We start from the raw sequence: 24,061 nt of genomic DNA, 5'->3' as shown, positions 1-24,061 counted from the left end.
AAGTAACTTGGGCTAGAATGCTGTTTTGAGTATGCACAGTACCATGTATGAGGACCAGGGTTCAAGACTCCAGTTCCCACCTGCAGCAAGGAAGGTTCCTGAGCAGTAGATCAGAGCTACAAGTGCCTCTCCTACCTGTTTTTCTCTCCCTCTCTAGTTTTGTCACCACTATTAAAAATAAATAAATAAGACTGGCTGCTTGGGACAATAGAGTCATGCAGGCACCAAGCCCCAGTGATAACACTGATGGCAAAAATAAATAAGTAAAAAAAAAAAAAAAAAAGTCTGAATTATGAATATGGCTATAGGTGAAGAGTTTTCTGGGGCACAAGGACCCACGCAAGGATCCCAGTTTGAGCCCCCAGCTCCTGACCTAAAGGGGGATTGATTCACAAGTAATGAAGAAGATCTGCAGGTTCATCTCCTTTCTCCCTCTACCTCCCCCTCTCCTTGCAATTTCTCTCTGTCCTGTCCAATAAAATGGAAACAATGGCTTCCAGGAGCAGTGGATTTGTAGTGCCAGCACTGAGCCTCAGCGATAACCCTGGAGGCAAAAAAAAAAAAAAGTTTCCTAAGACATCATTTTTAAAAAATATTATTTATTTTTTAAAGATTTTATTTATTTGTTAATGAGAAAGATAGGAGAAGAGAGAGAAAGAACCAGACATTACTCTGTATATGTGCTGCTGGGGATTGAACTCAGGAGAGAGTACAACTCAGCTTAAGAGTACAATGCCTTATTGTACAAGCCACACTTAAAAATATTTTTTTTAATTATCTCTACTTACTGGATAGAGACAGCCAGAAATTAAGAGGGGGGGAAGATAGAAAGGGAGAGAGACAGAGAGACACCTGCAGCACTGCTGTACCACTTGGGAAACTTTCCTCCTCCAGGTGGGGACCAGGAGCTTGCACCTAGGTCCTTGTGCAGTGTAATGTGTATGCTCAACCAGGTGTGCCACCACCTGGACCCTGGGGTATCTCCTTACCCCTTTTGGATAGTGCTCAAATTCATTGCTCAAGCACATTATAGTTTATTTTTTAATCTTTATTTATTTATTGGATAGAGACAACCAGAAGTCAAGAGGAAGGGGGAGACAGAGAGGGAAAGAGACAGAGACACACCTGCAGCCCTGCTTCACCACTTGCAAAGCTTTCCTCCTGCAGGTGGGGACCGACAGCTCAAACCTGGGTGCCTGAGCATTGTAACATGTACGCTCAACAGTTCGCCACCACCCAGCCCCTTATCAAACACATTATAAATGTGTCACAGAGTGGATATACTTGAATAGTACAGAGCCAATCAAACACCTTCATAACAAGAAAGTGAAGCTATTAAATGACAATTTCCTTTTAACATCTCTCCTACCACCCACCTTCCCTGAACTACATCACGATGGCCTTATGTCTAGATTACTAAAACACTAAGATAACTCACCTCTGATGGATAATAATTGAGTGGCTCAAATTTAGCATCAATTTTATAAAAGGCCAACTCCTGTTCCAACTCATATTGTTTCTGACATGCTCGCGTTAGTTCAATGGTCTTCTGTTTTAGCTGTTGGCCCAAATTGATATGAAGCAATATGCAGTGTCAGCATAAAGATACAGTGGTATGGCAAATTCAAATCATAATCAATAATTAGATTTTCAAACACTTCAAGCAAATACACTGAACAACATTCAGAACATTTCAACTGAATTCTAAAGCATTAGAAAAAAAATTATAAAACTACCACTTTAGAAGAAATCACCTAAGAGACCTTTGAAGTTTTTATGTTATTACAGGATATAATGAATAATGATTTTTATAAAACAATTTAATTTGTATTATCCACACATGAAAACCATTGTGCATCTTTAGGTAGCTAACCTAAGCACCTGTTTCTAAATTTCCTACTAGTACAAATTTATTTAACTTACTCTGATTTTAATGATGGTTTCATATCATGAATAAAAAGACATGTGACACTAAGCTTTATATTTATTTTAGTGTGATGTCTGTGTGTGAATCACAAGGGCTTCATGCAGTTCCATTTCATTGCTTCTGGGAATGACAACTGTTACTTTGTTTTTTCCATATTATTATTTTGCATCCAGGGTTATTTTGGGTCTCAGTGCCTACATTATGAATCCACTACTCCTATAGGCCATTTTTTTTTTCCATTTTGTTGCCTTTGTTGTTATTGTTACTTTATTACTGTTGTTGTTATTGCTGTTGTTGTTGCATAGGACCAGGTCATTGTACAGAGAAAGGGAAAAGCTTCAGAGCACTGTTCCACCATCTGTGGAACTTCTACTGATGCCATGGTGCTCCAATGTGGTGCTGAGACTTGAACTCAAGGCCTTGAGCAAAAAACACCCTTGCCCTGCTGAACTATCTTCTGGTCCTTATTTTACATTAATTACAAATAAATTAGAAGGAAAATGAGGATAATATAGCACTTCAGATTTAAGTGTCCAGAACATTTAAGAAAATATTTTATTTGACAGAACAGAGAGAAATTGAGAGGGAGATAAATAGCAAGAGAAGAAGAGAGACATCTACAGTTCTTATTCACCACTCATGAAGCTTCCCCCTGCAGGTGGGGTCAAGGGGCTTAAACCTGGGTCTCTGCATATATGCTCAACTGGGTGCACCACTGTCCAGCCCCCAGAACATTTTTTATAATAGAAGATAAGGAATGGTAATATGCTTAATCAGATATAAATATGTAACATGTTTTAACAATGTAATTCTTTAACTACAACTTTTTATTCTTAGAAATTATATCCTAGATTGGTGAACTTTTAAAAATTTACATATTAGATTAGTGGCAGGGATGTTCTCTGGTGGTCTAGTGGTTAGGGCTCAGTGTTCTCACAGATGGCAGGAGTTAGATTATTAACTAAGTATTAGTACCAACCAATCCTGAGAGTTTATTTCAAAGGTCCCCTAGGTGAGTTTGCCCTCTTGGGGGGAGGGGAAAGTAGTATCTGATAAAAGATACCAGATACAAAACATGCAGAAAAAAATTTCAATATAAAAATGCAAACTGAAGGGTGTAAGACATAAAGGAAACAGACATTTTACAAGACCTGGGCATTCAAACTCATGCATGATTTAAGTTACAGCCACCTCCTGATTATCTGTCAGAGTGAAAATAATGCTAGTCTGGGTACTATTCAGAATTCACTGTGTGTACAATGTATTTATATACAGATGCTATATCTTACTGAATCTTCACAACTACCCTATGAGATGAAGAAATTCTCACAGAAAGGTTAAATAACTTGCCCAGTTGCACATCTCCAAGTGGGAGACGGAGATCAATTAAAGTGTCCTGATTTCAAATACAACACTTCACTGTACTATGTTTACTGTCCTCCTTCAGGATGTCCAGTTATTCCATATCGACACTTTCACTGAGTGTTCATAAGTCTGAGTCTCAGCTAAGAATTTCAATTAATTTTGGGCTTCTTTACCAAAAAGTCATTAGCAATGAACACAGACAAATGTGGCAGCAATCATGGAGAATGCATATAGGAAAATGATAAATATTCTGTTTCTTAAAATGCCCTTATGTCTTTTACAGCTCTGGGCTTTGAATACAGGAAGTAATAATAATAATAATAATAAGTCTGCTAAAGAAATAAGAGCAAAATAAGACTCAAGCAATCAGGAAATTTGCCTAGTTATGATATTAGATATGGATAATCAAGAGTTGACTGCATTTAACATATTTACCAGTAAGAAAAACTGATACAAAATCCCCACACACACATTTAAGTACACTCACCTATGTATACATCCATTAAAAACTATACATAAACCCACAGAAGTACATTTCTTAAGAACGCGAGCCAGTTTCAGAACTTGAAAGACACAAAAATCTGTAAGCACAAGCCATCATGCAAACCATGGAAAACACACAGTGTGTAATTCATTCCTGAAAGAACTACCTTTAAGGAAGAATAAATAATCAGCAGAAAAGGGTCTGCAAGAAACCAAGGGCTAGAAGGAGAAAGAGCAAATAGAGACCATCACCTGGAGAACTCTAGAGATTAAGCTGAAATAGGATTTGCAGTTCTCTACTGACAATTTACCTGAGGAATATATGGCTACTAGTATTTGCACTGCTCTTATATGGATATACTTTTTCATCATTCGAACAACTAGTTACAGTACCACCTTTAATTGTTTAACTTTATTCATTTCAAAATTTTTTCACATTCATTACCTTATGAAGTCCTCACAACTATGTGAGGCTGACAGAACAAGCAAAAAGAAAAAAAAAATCTAATTTTTAAGATGATACCAAACAATATGAGTTAAATGCCTTTGCAAAATGACAAAAGGTAATGTTAATGTTGATAAAGTTAATCAAAATGAATATTCATTGGTGGTAGAAGAGTAAGACTACTGCAGAAGTCTTACTTCAATGTTACATTACTTTTATGCTATATATTAGTTGACCAAATGCAAGATAAATCACTGTTTTTTTAAATTTTTTATTTATAAAAAGGAAACACTGACAAAACCATAGGATAAGAGGGGTACAACTCTACACAATTGCCACCACCAGAACTCCGTATCCCATCCCCTCCCCTGATAGCCTTCCTATTCTTACTTTATGAGACTGGAAAACATTGTGCAACTGTAGATAATATTACCACTAGATACTCTGTGAACGATAATGGAAATTATTTTACAAATGTAGGTATTTAGAATAAGGTTCACTATGCTTTTTTTAAACACAGGACTGTCCTTTGGAAAAATAAGAGCAACATGAACTGTCAGCTTAAAGAGAAATGTAAAATGATACATACTTGCATAAGTGAATGCATGCAAGTTTTATGCTCTAATGCTGAGCTATCTGACTTTTGCCTTTATATTTTAAATTCAAATATGAAGGGCAGAGTTCACTAATAAGAAAAAAAATGTTATGTAAATCCACTCTACTATGGAATGGAGCGCAACAGAAATATTTTTAATGTGAAGACATTAATAATGATCAGGTTACTTAACATCATGTATAATATGCCCTCAGAATACAGTTGACATATGTGAAAACTAAGAGGCCTATGAAAGTAACCACAAATGATTTGAGTACTTGATAAACAGAACTGAGGAGGTCGTCCTGATTTCGTTTCTACCAGTCCCTCTAGATAAATTGTCTTTTTTACCCTCAGGCAAAGAAAGAGGTAGTTAAAATATTAAAATTTCAAGTAGAAATGTCTATTTATAGAAGAGGGAACTCTTCTTGCTAAAAGCATAATGCTAAAGTAGCATTCTTGTCAACAAGTAAGCAACTAGAATGCCAATCTTGAAAGAGAAGCAAAAAAATAAGGATATCTAAGATTTTATTTATTATATTTAATGTATATTCCATTTGTGAAACTTCCCCTTTTATGGTGGTCCCACATGGTGGCCAGGGGCTAGAACTGGCAGCCCTGTGCATGGTAAAGGGTGCACTCTATGAACCCTCATGAACTTTCATCAGCTCCAATACTGTCTAATAGCTGCCATTAAAATGTTTATTTATTTTGGATAAAGACAGAGAAATTAAAGGGAAAGGGGAGTTAGAGAGGGAGAGAGAAAGACACCTGCAGCATTGTTTCACCACTTGTGAATGTGGGATGCTTCCCACTGTAGGTGGGGAGCCAGGGCTTGAACCCAGGCCCTTGTGCAGATAGATAACATGCACCTAGAAGAGAGTACCACCAACTAGCCCTCCTACCAGCCCATCTGCCATTTAAAAATTTTACCTAATGGGTGTTATTCAATCACTTTAGTTCTATTTCTATGAAACAGACTTTTGTATATCTCAAATAGTCATCACAGTTTGCTGGGTTTCCAAATTTTTAGCCTGAACACCCGTTACTTTGACTTTCCCTTATAGAATATGATTTTAAGACTTCTAAATATCTGAGTAGGGCATTTTATGAATATGTTATCATCTATCTAAATCTTTATCTTTTAAAATATATTTTCTTATAGCCTGGGAATTGGCTCAGCAGACAGAGTATAGGACTTGCATCTGTGAGGGCCCAAGTTTGATACTCCACCATATATGATAGGGCAGAGCTATGGGGGTTCTCTTTCCCTCATGAAATGTAATATATATATATGTTTCAACCATAAAGCTAAATTACTTAAACTTTAAACATTATAGATATGTATGAATGGCAATCCAAAAATGTTCTACAATTCTATTCCACGGAAATAACTGCTATAGTTTAATACACAGACTAACATTTTCATTACACAAACTTATTTGTTTTTATAGATAGGATTTTATTTGATTTACTATTTTACAACTAGAGTTTCTTTTTTTTCCACATAGCAATATGTTAGACATCACTATATATGAAGATATCTAGCTATAGCCAATTTTATTAAGTAATTATTCTACCATATGATTTCACTGAAGGATATTTTCATGCTGTGTCAGGGATGGAACTGTGTCTTGTATATAAGCTCTACTGCGAAGCTAACTTCCAAACCCAATTTTAATTTAATTTAATTTAATTTTACTCTTTTTGTGAGAGAAGAATGAAAAGGCACCAAGGTACTGTCCCATGATCTGTGGAGTTGTATTTGTCTCTGTCCTCATACTCTCATGTGGTATTGGGAATACAACCTGGAGCCTCACACATCAAAGGCCTTTGTTCTAAGTACTAAGCCACCTTCCTGGGTCCCAACTGAGGGACATTTTGATTATTTCAAGTATTTTGCTAACAAATAATATTGCACTGAGCATCATAATTTCTTTCCCTCTCCTTCTCTCTCTTTATATTTAAGTACAGGAGGGATCAGGGAGATAGCGGAGTGATTATGAAAATATTTTCTTGCCTGTGGCTCAGAGATCCCAAGTTCAATACCTGTCACCACTGTAGGCCAAAGCTGAGTAAAATAAGTAAGCCAGCTTTGATAAAATATACAAATACACATGTGTATACAGACATACATATACACACATACATATAAAGACACATATATCTTTATATGGTCTTGCTACCATTTCTGCAATGCATTATTGAAATTATATAAGTATTATATAATTATAAGCAATGTAACTATAGCAGTAAATGAATAATGTACATATCATACTAATATTGTCAATATATAACATAAGACAGGTCCATTTAAATTTGGACTTTTGCTAAACCGCCTTCTAAAAGTTTTGTCGACAACCTCACCCATAATATTGCTACTTAAAAAAACAAAAACATCGAGGAGCAGTCTGACCAATGCCACATAGTGTAGGCTTCTCCTCCCTCCTTTGTTCCAGATACTATGCATCATAACAAGTAGCAGCACAAATAACTACAACTCGTAAAATCTACACAGTTAAGCCACATCTTCCCCATTTTATAGCAAGGAAGTTGTGTTTTTAGACATAAGGACAAAGAACTCTGTATTTCAAGAGCATTTAGTCAAACCAGTGTAACTAACATATAAGCTTACCAATTCATTTTTCGTGCTTAGATTACTCTCTAGGTCCACATAGTTCTGTTTCTGTAACACAGCCTCCTCTTTTAATGATTTATTCAACTTTTCTTGATTTTTAATTTCTTCAAGGAACCTTGACTGTTTGCTTTTAAGCTCTTCAGTTTCCATCGTCTTCTTTTCTAAGTCTCTTTCCAATCTTTCTACCTCTTCTGCCAATAAAAAATTTTTATTGATCACTAATTTTCCTACTAGAAGGTAAGAATGTTGTAAAAAATGTAACACAATAATACTTTAAACAATTTTACCTACTTTTATTTGATAGGAGAGAGGGAAATTGAGAGCAGGAAGAGCTAGGGAGGGAGGAAGGGGACGAGAGAAAGAGAGAGAGAGAAAGAGAGAGAGAGAGAGACCTGCAACACTGCTTCACCTCTCCTGAAGCTTCCCATGCAGATGGGGACTAAGGACTTGAACCCAGGTTCTTGTGCATGGTAACATGTGTATTCAGCCACGTGCACCACTCCCACAATTTTACTTTTATAATTACCTACTATGGCTTTGGGAAAAAAGACTATATTCAGCTTGAAATTGATTTATATTAAGATATAAGAAGATATTATTATTTAGATAATGATTTGAAAAGACATTTTCAATTCACTTACATATTTAATTCAATTAGCACACTGATTAACAAGGGGTCCCCCCCAGGTTTCCTATGAAAACATGTAATATTTCATTTTATATTAGTAACTAGGAAAGGATGCTATTATAGGTCAGAAAGATAACTCAGTCTGTTAGAGTACCAGCTCGCATGGATGAGACTCCAGAGGCTGTTAAATTCAGTCTCCTGCATAATCTCATCCCATAGCTGGGTAGTATTCTGGTCCTTTTTCTCTCATAATAATTAAATAAATAACACTGTAAGCATATTTTTATGTTAACAATAACAAAAGACACTGTAAGCATATTTTCAAAGCACTATGTTACCTTCAAATTAAGTTTTCTGTTACTGTTAGGATAGGATCCAGAAGAGATATTGATAGGGGAGGGGAACAGAGAGGGACAGAGGAAGAGCACAGGTTTTTAGTAACACCACTGCCTGGTACTAATTTTTTTCCCCAACTCCTACTGGGTAAACAATCACCTGGCCTTAGCTGTTTATTTTGTTGGCCTAAGCAAATAAGGAAGTCTTAGAAAAAATAGAATTCAATTTATTTATATTATATAGGTCCACGGTGGTACAGCATTATGTAACAACATCTATTTATATGTCCACTACTAAGACCTGAGTTTCTACCCATCACTATATAGTTGAGCCCTTTTACCCAATTTATTTAGCCCATTTTCTCTTCCCTGCTGGTAATCATTATTTTGTTCTTATACTCTTTATTTATTTTTGTCCTTTTGTTTTAAGAAGCCTGCTCTAACTCCTCTTTTCTTAGGAGAGATGCTTCTCAGGGATGCTGTCACATCATCTGTACCTCTCCAGTGGTCCTCACCTTACAGGGAGTTATAAACTGGTCAGCTTGCTTGTATGCCTCCCCCCCCCAAAAAAAAAGCTTCAAAAGAAAAAATTGCATTAGTCAAGTTCATCACTAAATCCAAAGAATTCAACATATTAAAGAATCCTAATTAGCACCTGAATTCACAAATAAAACACTAGTAATTTAAAGGTTGCCTCTCATAGTATACCTATATGATGTCTTTTCTTTGTTCTCTTTATATTTTTTATAATTCCAAAACATAAATTTCAGGGTAACAAATGTTGAATTAGTAATCCCAAACTTATTTACCATTCTCCTCAAATATTAAATTGAATCATCAAATCATATGAAACTACAGTTTCAGTAAGTCAAAACATACTACATCAATTTCAAATGAGATTTTTTTAAACCACACAGGCTCATTTCTAAGATGGCTATTTTATATCTTCCTTTCTCTTTACACCTCTCCTTCGCCTACTTTCTCAGCTGATGAAGTTATTTCTCAAAGACAAACCAGAGTAGAATTCCTCTCTACACTACTCATGCGTATTCTTTGATTCTCCTACTGCTAGCACTGAGGTTTATCACATTCATTTCTAGCCCCAAAACTATGCCTGCCTGCCTTCCTTCTTTCCTTTCATTCTTCCTTCCTTCCTTCCTTCCTTTCTTGTTGGTTTTTTGTTTTCAACTTTAAACTTAAAGAAAAAAAATTATTAGGTAGCAGGGGAAAGAAATTGGGAATAAAAATTTCACATCTCTTCAAACTATCTCCCTTTGCTCACTCTCTGACCCATTATGATTTAGCATTTGCCCCCAACTGTTTAACTGCTCTTGTCAAGTGAACCATATACTGCCAATATGATCACTGTGCTGTGTTCTCCTTAATTCACATTTCAACAGCACTCAACATACTTGACCACTTCCTCTTGAAATCTTTGGGCGTTTGCAAGCTACCACTTCCTTGTTCTCTCCTACCTGACTGACCTCTCTTAAATTTCTTTAGCTGGCTTTTCTTCTTGCTCTTCCCACTCCCTGCCCAAATGAGTTAATAGATTCAATTCCTGTGGAATTGACTATTACTTTAATGCTGATGACTCCCCCAACTATGTCTCTAGTATAGGTTTCTCTGAAATCCAGATTCACATTTCCAACATTCTACTTGATATCTCTGCTTGGTTGTCATACATTCAAAACCAGTATTCTGAATTCTACCATCTTTATAACACCTTTGTTCACCACTGACCCAATCCAGAAACTGGAAATTTTCCAACCCATTAGAGTGGATTATGCCTCCAAAACTGATAGGTTTATTCAATCATAAGGCACCTAAATGCAGACTACTCACATTTCCAACCTAGGTTACTGCTGTAGTTTCCATTTATTTATTTATTTATTTATTTATTTAATCTATTTATTTACCAGAGCACTAATTAGCACTGGCTTATGGTGATGGTAGCATTGAACTTGGGTCTGCTCATGCCTCAGGCATGAGCTTCTCTTTGCATAATCATTATGCTATCTACCCCCAAGTAGTTTCCTATAAAGTTGTTTTATTTTCAGTTTGCCTTATTCCAAGTCATTCTCCATCCTATATCAAAAACAACTGTCTTAGGGGGTCGGGCGGTAGCACAGCGGGTTAAGCGCACATGGCACAAAGCGCAAGGACCAGCGTAAGGATCCTGGTTCCAGCCCCCGGCTCCCCACCTGCAGGGGAGTCGCTTCACAGGCCGTGAAGGAGGTCTGCAGGTGTCTGTCTTTCTCTCCCCCTCTCTGTCTTCCCCTCCTCTCTCCAATTCTCTCTGTCCTATCCAACAATGACAACATCAATAAAAACAACAATAAAGCAAGGGCAACAAAAGGGAAAATAAATAATAAAAAAAAAAGTTGTCTTAATGCACAAGAGGACCCCATCCCACCCCACAATAAAAGATGCTGGCAGTGGTTTTCTTCATTCCTTCCCTTTTTTTTTTTTTTGCAGTGGTTTTCTTTCCACTACACCTAGATCATAATTCAAATCAAAGACTTTGCACCACCTCATCCCTTTTCTCACCTCTCCAAACTTTTTCTTTTCTTGCACTATCTTGCAGTCATAATGATCTGACATTTCCTAACTCATAAGAATCTTGCCAACCTCAAAGCACAAACTGATCCTTCTCCTTGAATACCTCTCTTTATTCTTTCTTGGCTTTTCTTTCAATGTAAATGTCCCTTCCTCAGAAAGCCATTCTTTTACACTATTTTCCCAAAAGTATTACTTTATCTGAGCTTACTTACATTTTATCCTTTTCTTTAAGAAAACACAAACTGCCTAGAGGCAATGCCATATCTTGCTCACCAGCCATTGTATCCTTACTGCCAAGTACAGTGCCTGGGTTACAGTGCATCCTCAATAAATATTTGTCACGTTAATAGATTTATGATGCCCTATGCTAAGTTTTAATGCATTATAAAGTTCCTAAAGTATTTCTCTAGATAAGTCCTGAAAATACATTTCTCTCCCATCCAAATTCAGTTTTATTTATTTATTTATTTTAAGTATCTCCTTACCTAAACTGAATCTCTCAAAAGCTTCCTGTCTGGCTTGCGTGTTTACTGGCTGACCTTCCAAGCTTTCTAGTGAACGAAGGTGGAAAACAGTAAACTGGAAGTAATGAGGAAGGGTCACAATTGGGTTTTCACTTAACGTCAGAGAAGTCAAATCTTGAAGTGGCTTCAACTTGCTTACATCTTGGAGCTGAAACAATATATAATTTGTCATAACATACCAAATAACAGTGTTTTTATATTATAATATACATCTAAAATTAGCAGTTACAAACATCCCTAAAGAGATTAATTAGTAAATTAAGGAGATTCTAGTTACACAGTAAGGACTTATTAATATAATCTATTAGCTAAAAGTATTTTGAGAGAAGAAATAGAATACTGAGTATTGACATTGTATCAGGACATGCTAGATATATCCTATATACTATATATACTATATAATGGTAACTCTACAATTTACGCTATTAAGTATCATCTTAATTTTACAGACCAAGAAAATGAAATTCAAAGAAATTAGGCGATTTGTCCAAAGATCAGAGATTCCAAATGGATGGGTCAGGATTTGAATTCAAGTTTGCAGAAAATTACACTGAATGTCTTCTCTATACTGATTGAACAAATAGAAAATATAAGCATCTAATAAAAGATAATTTTTGTAGATCTTCAAATAAGAGTTATAATTATGAATTAGAAAAAAAGGCTCAATGGAGATAATACATTTTTGAAATTATATTTTTATGTTTCTCCATTTTAAACAGACTTGTAGGGAGATGAAGGAGTCTCTAGAGTCACAGAAGGCAGTTTTAGGCCCACACTGGAAGGTTCATCAATTATTTTCTATTCTATGTCTGATAGTCTTTAAAAATAAAACATGGATTTATCACTCTTAAAAAGATTTAAGTAAATAAATGTTTTTAAAATAGTTTATATTAGTTATTAAACAGGATTTACAAAACTGTAAGATTTCAAAGGTATAGTTTCATACCCGTATGTGTGCATGTAACTAAATAGATATTCTGATTTATCAAGTACTTACCAAACATCTATAGTAAATTATACTGCAGAGAAAAACTGTTCCTTTATAAAAATAAACTAGTGATTTATCAAAACAAATAATACTCAATTTTATCATTAAGATTAACTGATAATTATTTTAAAAGTTTACAAAAAGTTTATAAGCCTAAAAAAAAGATATTCAGTGCTTGAGATTTTGGCAGAAGTTGTATGATTTTGAGTAAAAGACTTAACTTCAAAAAAATTTTACTTAAAAATATGAAAAATATTGTGTTATCTAACTCATCACAGCCCTATAGTCTCTGCATGGTCTCTGTAATAAAAAGCAGGTGAGCACATGCTTTGCAAGTATGAAGCCCTAGGTTTTGATTCTCAGAAAAGAAAACAAAGAAGGAGGGGGAGGAAGAGAAAGGAAGGAAGGAAAGAAAGAAAGAAAAGAAAAGAAAGTATTATGGTGCTCAAATGAAAGAATGGATGTAAAAATGCCTACTCTCAGTTACCATAGAACTCTGCTAAATCAGGACTTTATATATTTAATTACATTTACAGGATCCTACATTGTACTGGGATTTAATTTTTGATCAAAAGATTAAGGATTTTAAAGAATAAATCCTTTTGTTTTATGATCAGGGATGTGACTCAGCTGGTAGAACACAGGATTTTCACAAATGAGGTCCTTGGCTCATTCCTGGGTACTGTATATGCTAAAATGTTGAAGCGTAGCATAGATCCAGTGTCTTTCATAAAATTAATGAACACTTCTTTTTGAAAGTCAAAAAATTCAAATTCAAATTTAATTATTATTATTATTTTTTTTGCCACCAAGATTATTGCTGGGATTTAGTGCCTCTGAAATTCCTTGGCTCCCAGCAGACTATTTTTTTTTAATTTATATTTATTTATTCCCTTTTGTTGCCCATGTTATTTTAATGTTGCAGTTATTGATGTTGTTGTTAGATAAGACAGAGAGAAATGGAGAGAGGAAGGGAAGACAGAGGGGGGAAAGAAAGACACCTGCAGACCTGCTTCACTGCCTATGAAGCGACTCCCTTGCAGGTGGGGAGCCGGAGGCTCGAACCAGGATCCTTACACTGGTCCTTGAGCTTTGCACCACCTGCGCTTAACCTGCTGTGCTACCACCTGAGTCCACCCAGCAGACTCTTGACAGGAGGGAGACAGAGAGAGAGGGAGAGAAAGAGACAGGGAATTATTGTACTACATGTAAAGCTTCTCACTGCAGGTGTTCTCATGTGGTGACCAGGGGCTCAAAGTTGGGTTGCTGTGCATGGTAAAGTTTACCATGGGGACTATCTCCAGGAAACTAAAATTTTAATGTCTTTTAATAGGTTAAAAATGTTTTTTTAATATTGTTTTAAATAACTTACCGATGATATTTTGTTGTCTTTCAGATTGAGGACTCTTAAAGATTTTAACTTCTTCCCTAACCATGCGGGAATATGTTCAATTTCATTTCCTGCAAGATTGAGCTTTTGCAGATTATACATATGCTCTATACCTTCGATTTTGCTGGAAATCAAAGAATAAACTTGAGCTTAGAGTCCCACCACTGAATTATTAGAATAAACAGTCTTGGTGTTATGCTGCTTTTCATAATAAGTTTGTCAAACCTTTTTCATAAGTGGGAATCCCTCCAAAAAGTGGCTAAAGATAAATTTACTAGACAGCTAAACCATCATCCTTTCATTGCTGTGTCCAATAATCCTACCTCCCATATTATCAGACATCAGTACACAATAACAGAGAAGAGAGCCTGTCCATGACAGCCTCACTAACCACTCACTGTGAAGTAAATACCAGCAGACAGGGAGGAGAGAATGGAAAAATTCAACAGATAATTACATTGGGTTTTGTCTTGCTGATCATTAGATGTACCAAGTCTAATGTCAGGGGAAAGTATAAAGACAGTCTCAAGATTTGATAATTGCATCATTTTTTGTCTACAAAACTTTCTAAATTGTGGTTTTAGCAACTATTGGTTTTCTGATGTTTTCTTCCTCACAGATAATAAGCAAAGTACATCAGAAATAACACATAAGATCAAAAGAAGTTAAAACATCCTACGATCAAAATGACAGGGTTAAAACATTTTGCTTCATGTCAACTTTCTTACTGTTATAAAGTAATAGGTCATAGGCTATATCTGGCAATACTTCCTGTCAGAAATCAGTCTGATGAAGTATGAGACTCACAATGTGTATTTCCTTCGATAATGACAGACATTATTCCAATCTTTAATAATGCCAAAACATGAAGGCAGTTATTATATATGAAAGGCTAGACTATCAATGAATAAGGATCAAAATGCCTATTGTTTCAAACTAGTCTTTCACTAATCTGGGCAATATAAATATACTTTTCCTTAATAACAACAACAACAAAACCCTATACTGGAGAAGTATTTACTTACCAGATTTTATTATATGATAAATTGAGTTCACGTAATTTAGACAGCTTGTCCACCTTCTCAATCTTCCCTATCAGATTGTAGCTGAGATTCAGTACTTCAAGTTTAATACATTTTTCCAAATTTTCAATATACTAGTTGGAAACAAATAATACTTTATATAACAAATACATTGAAAGCAAGTAAATATGTGTATCAAGGCTATTTTTAAATAGTCACCAGAGTCTAAGAAACTCTACTGCTACCCTGGACAGTAACTGGGTATACCTTTCCTGGACCAGAAGTAGTAGTTTGTTTCAAGTTAGTAAACCCTCTCTGCCCCTAAGTAGACAACATTTCTCCATCTAAGAAGTTCAAGACTACCCAGTAAGAATTTCCACAGCGGGTGGTCCACCTCCTAACAAAGCCTTAAAACCTAGATATAGACCAGGCCCCATGAGATAGGGCAGATATACATATGTTTCCATAAATTAGGGCAAAATATATACCTTAAAGCAAAAATGCACAATAGTTTGCAGTGAGTCAATAAATGAAGCAAGCAAGTAGAAAGACCTAAAAAGACACCATAAAGTTCATAATGAAATAGTTTCTACTTAGAACTAGATAGATAACCTCCTCGCCTACTTCCTATTATACTTACCTCAATCACTCCAAAGTTAACCTTATCAAAGTAAGGACTACAAAAGCTGAATAAGGGCAAGAGACTGGCATACTTCGAATAGATCCCTCTCTCCATTATCACCAGTCATCTCCATCTGGAACAATATAATGGACCCCTTTGAGGGGCCCCCATAGGACCTTGCCCTCAATATGGATCAACAATGGTAGAGAATGTTCCATCCTCTGAAGGGGGGTTGGATAACATACTCTATCTACCACCTGAAGAAGAGGGGTCCTAAAATTGGTGCAACTCGGAATGTTCCTACTCATGACCACAGAATGCGAGCTCAGACCTACAGGGATGTAGAGGTTACATAGGCACCTATGCTGAATATGGGTCCCAGATCAAATCGATGGGGTTTACAGTCAACAATATTTATACACTTTTCCCATATTTGGGAGCTACTCTCTTCCCTGATCCAGCTTTCTGGCCCTTTTCCAGCCATGACATCATCTCCTCAGACAGTAACTTGGATCCACCTGCATATCAGATGTCAGGCTCAGGAAAAACTAGTATAGTCATGGGCCCTTTTGAATATAACTAAAATAGGCCTACCAGCTATCTTCAAAACAGAGACCCCCCAACTCTTCAATATTCCAGCTGCAATATTCCAGCCTTTAGGTTCATAATTAATCAACAATTTGTATGGCTTTATATGTTAACTCTTTTTCAGCCACCAGGTTCCAGATGCTACAATGATGCCAACTGGACTTCCCTGGGCAGACAACCCCACCAATGTGTCCTGCAGCTCTGCTTCCCCAGAACCCTTTTCCACTAGGGAAAGAGAGAGACAGGCTGAGAGTATGGATCGACCTGTCAACGCCCATGTTCAGTGGGGAAGCAATTACAGAAGCCAGACCTTCAACCTTCTGCATCCCACAATGACCCTGGGTCCATACTCCCAGAGGGTTAAAGAATAGGAAAGCTATCAGGGGAGGGGATGGGATACAGAGTTCTGGTGCTGGGAATTTGTGCAAAGTTGTACCCCTCTTATCCTATGGTTTTGCCAGTGTTTCCTTTTTATAAATAAAAATAAATAAAAATTAAAAACCAAGTTGTTTAGAATAATGTACATATGTAGTATAATTTATAAATAAAGTAGCAAACATTCCAGAGCAGGAATCAGAGCAATTTTTTTCCTAAAAGTTCAGACTGAAAATATTCTTCACTTTGCAGACCATTCCATAAACTTTGTGACAACTACTTACCTATGCTATTATAGTCTAAAAACAGCCACAGAAATATGCAAATAAATGTAGTTATGTTTCAGTAAGTTTTCTTTACAAAAATAGCCAGTAGGTACAATTCAGCCTGTGACTTATATTTTGTCTTCTCTAGAGTGAGTTGATAAAGTATAGAATAATAGACACAAATCTGATGATGCCATACTTAAATGACGTACAACTTGAAACAGTAAAAGGTCTGCTACAAATTAGGCAACCATAGAATAAGCTTAAGTTACATACATCTAATATTTTTGCAGTTTTAAAGCACAAAATAATAACAACATCTACTTTCAGAAATTGTTAGTAACCTACCCTAAATTTCTTGCCACCATCTTTAGAAAGTGAAAGATTCAGAGATTTTACCAATGCCAAATTTTCCTGTTTCGTAAGCTTTTTAACAAGGGCCTCTGTAATATACCGGACTCCTGTATATGAGTCAGTTTCTGAAATTACAGAGATAGTTCATTATCAATACAGGAAAATTGAAAAACAATTTTTGATGCTATATAACAAAAAAATTAAATAATTAAAAATGTGAAGTCAGTTCCTAATTGTAATCATTGTAATAACATTTTACTTTAAATATTTTCTAATAGCAATGTTACACTGTATATATTAGTTATATGACAAATTCTATTTTATATTTAAAATTTTACATTTTAAACTATAACAATTTGTGCAGGGTCTTACAGCTAGCAATATGCAAAGCACAGATTTTAATAATAACCTAAGTACATGAATCTAAAACTGACATTTTAAATCCTATGCTGTGCTGATGGTTTTTAATTTTTTTTTTTCCCTTTTGTTGCCCTTGTTGTTTCATTGTTGTAGTTATTTTTACCTTATGCCGGTCCTTGCGCTTTGCACTACATGCACTTAACCCGTGCGGCACTACCGCCCAACCCCCACAGCACTGAGGTTTTTAACAATATTTTAACGTCAAGTTTTTAAGAATAAACTGTTGGCCCAACAAAATAACTCACCTGGATAGTGTACCTTTTTTTAATTATTATTGCTACCAGTTGTCACTAGTGACTTGGTGCCTGCATGGTGAACCCACTACTCCCTGAAGCCATTTCTTTTCCTTTATTTTTGACAGAGACAAAGAGAAACTGAGATGGAAGGGGGAGTAGACAGGGAGAGAGAAAGAGAGACACCTGCAGCACTGCTCCCGCGCTCATGAAGCTTCCGTCCTGCTGATGAGTATGGAGGCTTAGGCTGGGTTCTTGCACATAGTAACATACACGCTTTACTGGGTATGCTACTGCCTTGCTCCAATAATTTGCTTTGACATGCACATAACTCAGGTTGGAGTCTGGTCCCCACTGCATGGAGGAAGCTTCAGTGGATGGTGTGGAGTCTTTTCCTCTCTGTTTCTCTCTATTTGAAAAAGTCAGCTCAGAGAGGGGCGATGGGAAGGGGGGAGTCAATTGGTATTACTTAATTACTGGCTTAAATTTCAATCTAAAGTTCAGAAACAATAAAATTCTCTTAAATCGGGAGTCCGGCGGGTTAAGCACAGGTGGCACAAAGCGCAAGGACTGGCATAAGGATCCCCGTTTGAACCCCCGGCTCCCACCTGCAGGGGAATCGCTTCACAGGCGGTGAAGCAGGTCTGCAGGTGTCTGTCTTTCTCTCCCCCTCTCTGTCTTCCCTTCCTCTCTCCATTTCTCTCTGTCCTATCCAACAATGATGACATATATAACAACAATAACTACAACAATAAAAGAAGGGCAACAAAAGAGAATAAATAAATATTTTAAAAAAGAATTCTCTTAAATCCACTTTTCCTATTTTTTTCCTAGTAAGAAATTAATTTTTTAAGTAGGGAAAATTACAATATACTTTATAGACACAAAGTACTAAAATTTGATGAATAGGAGGACCACGCGGTAGCATACTGGGTCAAGAGCACATACTACAAAGTGCAAGGACTCGTTTTAGAGTCCTGGTTCAAGCCCCCGGCTCCCCACCTATAGGGGGGTTGCTTCACAAGTGGTGAAGCAGTTCTGCAAGTCTCTGTCTCTCTCTCTCCCTCATCTCCCCCCACCTCTCAATTTCTCTCCATTCTATACAATAAAAATGAAAAATGGCCTCCAGGAGTTGTGGACTCATAGTGCTGGCACCAAGCCCCGGTGATAAACCTGGAGGCAATAAATAAATAAGATTTGACAAATAGCACACCTTACCCTAAGATTTTCCCGAATAATGCCATCAGAGTTTCTTTAAAACATTTTATAAAAATAGCCCCCCAAAAGTATATTACTTATTGATCTTTCACTTTATTCTGGATTCAGTTCCAGACAGTGGTCCAAAGTTTGTGGTTCTGTGATTATTTTTGAAAAGCTAATATTATATTTATTTTAGTTCAAATAAGATGTTTTTGTTTGTTTTAATCAGAGCATTTACTTCTCAGCTTTCACTTATGGTGGTGTGAGGGATTTTAAAAGGAGAGGTTTTTTTTTTTAATGTTTCTTTTAGATTTTTTAAAATATTTATTTATTTTCCCTTTTGTTGCCCTTGTTTTATTGTTGTAGTTATTGTTGTTATTGATGTCGTCGTTGTTGGATAGAACAGAGAGAATTGGAGAGAGGAAGAAAAGACAGAGAGGGGGAGAAAAAGACCTGCAGACCTGCTTCATCACCTGTGAAGAGGCTCCCCTGCAGGTGGGGAGCCAGGGGCTAGAACAGGGATCCTTACACCAGTCCTTGCTCTTGGCGCCACAAGCGCTTAACCCGCTGCGCTACCTCCCGGCTCCTGAGGTTTTTTTGTTTTTTTTAATTAGTTTTTTTAGGAAGTAAAACTAATAAAATTCTAAAATATTAGTTAAATTAGAATCAAATATAGGGGACAGGCGGTGGTGCACCTGGTTAAGTGCACACATACAGTGCACAAAGATTTGGGTTCAAGCTCCTGGCCCCACTTGCAGAGGGAAAGCTTAGCAAGTGGTGAAGCAGGACTGCAGATGTCTCTCCATCTCTTTCTCTCTCTCTGTCTCCCTCCCCTCTCCATTTGTCTCTATCCAATAATGAATATCCATATACATATTTAAATTTTTAAAGAAAGATTAAATGGTAACAATAATGTAGTAGAAATGTTAATAATGATAGTTAATTAATACAAAAATGATTATCTAGGTTAATAGAGTTTGTATTTATGCAGCATCAGGGGATGAACACAGGGTCTCCCACATGTAAAATATCACAGGAAGGCCTCCTGGGTCCAATTTCCCCCCACTGTTTTATTTAAGAGATAGGGTATAAGAAATGACATAAAAAAGGGAGTAGAGACACCTCAGCAATGCCCCACCGTCCATGAAGCTCTCCAAATGCCATCCATGTTACTGTTATGCAGTGCCAGGACTTAAATCCAGGCCCTTGAAGTTGGTAAAATGCATAATCAATTGAATAAGCTATCTCCCACTCCCAGTCAGTAGAGTTGAATGGTTATGATTTCATGACTTAGCAACAAAATACAAAGTTTTCTTTCAACTTAATTTCATTAAGTTCTTATAAAGAATCTACTTTAGAAAACAGATCCGCAAATGAACAGACCACTTTCCGGAAAGAAATAAAATAAGAATCTTGGCTGATACATGCATGTGTCATTAGTAGAAATCAATTTACTCCAGACAAGGATTTAGCAGATACACTACTTGGCAAAGCTCAAGGGTAGATGATATTTGTTAACTGAATTAAGCAATCCATATCCACATAAACACATTTCCCTTCCCCTAGCAAAAGAGAATGGAATATTTGGACTATGAACTCTAAGGCATTTTCCCACTATAGGAAATAAAATTTTCCCCTTTTTGCAAACTTTTTCTTTTTTTAATAGTTATAATTTTATTGGACAGAGACAGAAATTGAGAGGGAAGGAGGAGACAGGGAGAGTTAAAAAGAGACAGATGCAGCACTGCTTCATCACTAGTCAAGCTTTCCCTCTGCAGGTGGGAACTGAGGGCTTGAACCTGAGTCCTTGAGCATTATAATATGTGTGCTCTGTGATGTACACCACCACCCAGCAGCTCCTAAGATGGTCTTTCCCTCTCTCTCCCTCTGTCTCTTTCTATCTGAAAAAAAAAAAAAAAAGCAGACTTACAGTAGTGAAACCCCAGTGCTGTCACAAAAAAAGGAGAAACTACAGATGTTATCTAAAATAACTCAAGAAACTAGTTTGGTTGTGGATATATTTTCTTTGCTGCTATCAACATATCATACCTACTATCTATTTTTTAAAAATTTCTGCCCCAAATTATACCTTTATCCATGAGGAGACAGAGTATCTAGTAACTATAAGCGCTGGTGAACTAAGGCTAGCCATAATATCCTTCCTTGATTTTTTTCTTTCTCTCTCTCTTTCTTTCTTTATTTATGCTTCTTAAGAGTACAAGTGAGAAGGAAGGACTCAAGGATCCCAGGCAACAGCAGAGCATTTTCTAGCTGTGACCGAGGGAGGACTGACAGTGCTCAACAGCAGGAGAGGATAGTAGGTCAAGTTCTGCAGTCCCACCCTTGGTCCAATGATATTTTTTCTACGTGTAATCTAATTTTATTAATAATCCTCATTTAGTTTTTCTTTTAAAAAATTTTAAACTACATTTAATTAAATATGATACAGATAAATTGATGAGGGGAGGTGGACAGAGAAAGAAGACACCTGCAGCACTACTTCACCTGTGAAGCTTTCTCTCTGCAGGGGCCTGAACCAGGGGCCTGGAGCATGGCAACATGTGCACTCAACCACCTGGCCCCTAGTTCCAGACTTTTTCTTAACATCTTCAAATGTCTTCCTAGCACTCTAAGGCCTGTAATCTTTACTGCCTTTATATAATTTAAGCCAATAAAATCAACTGGACATGCTCACACGAGGCTATTTGTTAATCTGGGCCAAAAATATAAGCTCAATATTTTCAATCTCTACTTAAGAATAGGTGATCAAATTATTAGATTAAAAAAAAAAAGTACCTCTGTGGTGTTGGTAGTCCAAAACCATACTCTTAGATTCATCTGTAATCTCGATTTGCCCAGGCCACTGTCTTCCAGAATGAAAAGGCAGAATCTCAGATCCGCTTAAAGGTGAGAGTGACCTAGATCTCATACTGGACACAAGAGATGATGGGCTAGGAGAGTGAGATGATGATGACATCTTTGCTTTGGAGAATGTTTTTTTCTGAGAACCTCTCTTCATTGCAAAAAGAAAGTCAGGTGTCCATTAAAACCTGTAAAAGTTTTTAGCATAGTTAATAAGATTAATATTCAGAACTGCCAAATCACTAATATCTAGTACTTTCAAGATTACAAATTTGTAAACTCAGAGGCTACAGATGCTAAGACCCACATTAATCTAAACTGATGGACTAGGCATTCTTTTGGACATTGATCCCCTCAGAAGAGCCCCCACCTCAATTTTTTTTGAATCAAATTAGTCACAATATCTTTCTAGCCCACCAAAAGTCCTAGAGCAGGAAGCTCAAAATATTTGGCAGCCAATAATATTTAATATTGATGAGTATGCTCTCCTCCCTGAGATAGTTTATTCTTTGTCTTCTGAGACACCATACTCTCCTGGTATCTTCCTGCCTCCCTGGCTACCACTTGGTATTCTTTGCTGGTTCTCATTGCACTAAGTCATTATTATTAATAATAGACAGGACAGAGATAAACTGAGAAAGGAAGGGAAGATGGAGAGGGAGAGAGAAAAATTGACACCTGAGACCTGCTTCACTGCTCAAGATGTATCTACCCCCATCACCCAGCTTGCAGGTGAGGAGCAGGGGCTTGAACCCAGGTCCTTGTGCATGGCAATGTGTGCACTCAACCAGGTGCAACAACCTCCAGCTCTCTACTAAGTCTTTAAATGTCAGTTCAGTAAGGTTCTCTTCCAACCTCTCTCCAATCACCTCAGACTACCTAATGCATACAACTGCCCAGGGGGAGAATTGCCAAGAATAGTAAAATAGAACTTCTATACAGGGCTGATCATATGTAAGATATAAAAAGGTACTTTCACTTCTGTCATTTGTTTCCTCAACTCTATAGGATTCACCCGCACTGACTTCCAAACAGCCTCAAATGCCTGCCCTCCATTTCCTTCTTTCTCCCCCCACCCCCTTTAATTGTGGTAAGCATAAAATTTGCCTCTTTAATCATTACTAAGTATAAATTCTGGAAATTATATTCATAATTCTCCATAACACTCTTCATCTTGTGAAACTGAAATTTCATCCCTATTAAAATTAACCCCTATTTCCCCCTCTCCAGTCCTCGGCAACCACTATTTTACTTTCAACAACCACATAGTCATTCAAGGAATGCTTATTTTTATCTAAAACAATTCTGGAATTTTTCTTTGCATCCTACTTAGTTTTCCATTTCTATATATCTTTTTTTAAAAATATATTTTAAAATTTTATTTATATAACAGAGGAAATTGAGAAGGAAAGGGGGATACAAAGGGAGACGAGACAGAGACACCTGCAGAACTGCTTCACCGATAGATGGTGAAGCTTTCCCCAGCAGGTGGGGTCTGGCAGTCTTGAACCTGGGTTCTTGTGCATGGTAACATGTTAACTTAACCAGGTGCACCACCACCGACCCTCTATATAGTTTTTTCTTATAGCATGATAGAAAAATCATAAAATTATTACTGTGTAATAGCATAAATGCTACATACCGTGTATACGTCATATATTTTCAGTTTCTTAGTTTAAAAATGTGAATTCAATATTTATGTGCAATTATTCGGCAATATGTAAGTAAATCTTCTAAGTAAATCTTCTCAAAACACTAAACCTTCCTGACTTTTCACATAACACTGTAATGAATAAGACCCTTTGGGTCTCAATAGATTAGTATGAGGTTCTTTGTTTACCTCTCTATATTTATAAAATTCTACCTTACTGATAAGAGGCTGAAGAAATTAGACCAACACCTTCTTTAAAGAAATTGCAATATGAAAGACTAAATAATGGTTCCAATGTCATGATGCATTTTTATATATCCTCGTTGGATTGAAATAACTGAGAAAACTGGACTGAAACAAAAAATTTGTATTGTCATAGAACAGTTAACTCAATCAACTGGGCTTAGAGAATGGCTGACATTATTTCAGAAACTACCACTGGAGGTAGTCAATCTTGAACAATACATTCATTCATTAGTGATATAACAATATTTTACAAAATTATAAGATTTCACAGGTATAAGTCACCAAGCCCTCCACCAAAGTTCTGTGCCTACCCATTCTCTACACCCAGCCCTGAGAAGCACC

General features: G+C 36.5%; 1 protein-coding gene across 6 annotated transcripts in view; it reads right to left on the bottom strand.

Annotated features, from left to right (window-relative positions):
- Positions 1-24,061, bottom strand: part of CNTRL (centriolin) — a 101,991-nt gene that overhangs the window by 75,214 nt on the left and 2,716 nt on the right. For all 6 annotated transcript variants that reach the window (XM_016185013.2, XM_060200070.1, XM_060200072.1 and 3 more), the window contains exons 2-8: positions 21,757-22,010; positions 17,102-17,232; positions 14,906-15,036; positions 13,863-14,004; positions 11,464-11,650; positions 7,451-7,644; positions 1,439-1,558 (exon numbers count right to left, since the gene is read on the bottom strand). In XM_016185013.2, the coding sequence (XP_016040499.1) occupies positions 1,439-1,558; positions 7,451-7,644; positions 11,464-11,650; positions 13,863-14,004; positions 14,906-15,036; positions 17,102-17,232; positions 21,757-21,979 (1,128 nt within the window). In that variant the 5' untranslated portion in view covers positions 21,980-22,010. The remainder of the gene's footprint in view (positions 1-1,438; positions 1,559-7,450; positions 7,645-11,463; positions 11,651-13,862; positions 14,005-14,905; positions 15,037-17,101; positions 17,233-21,756; positions 22,011-24,061) is intronic.

The sequence above is a fragment of the Erinaceus europaeus genome, chromosome 10, assembly GCF_950295315.1.
Source record: "Erinaceus europaeus chromosome 10, mEriEur2.1, whole genome shotgun sequence".
In the NCBI taxonomy this organism is placed as follows: domain Eukaryota; kingdom Metazoa; phylum Chordata; class Mammalia; order Eulipotyphla; family Erinaceidae; genus Erinaceus; species Erinaceus europaeus.
The sequence above is the reverse complement of the archived record's forward strand: the minus strand, read 5'-3'. Positions and strand labels throughout refer to the sequence as shown.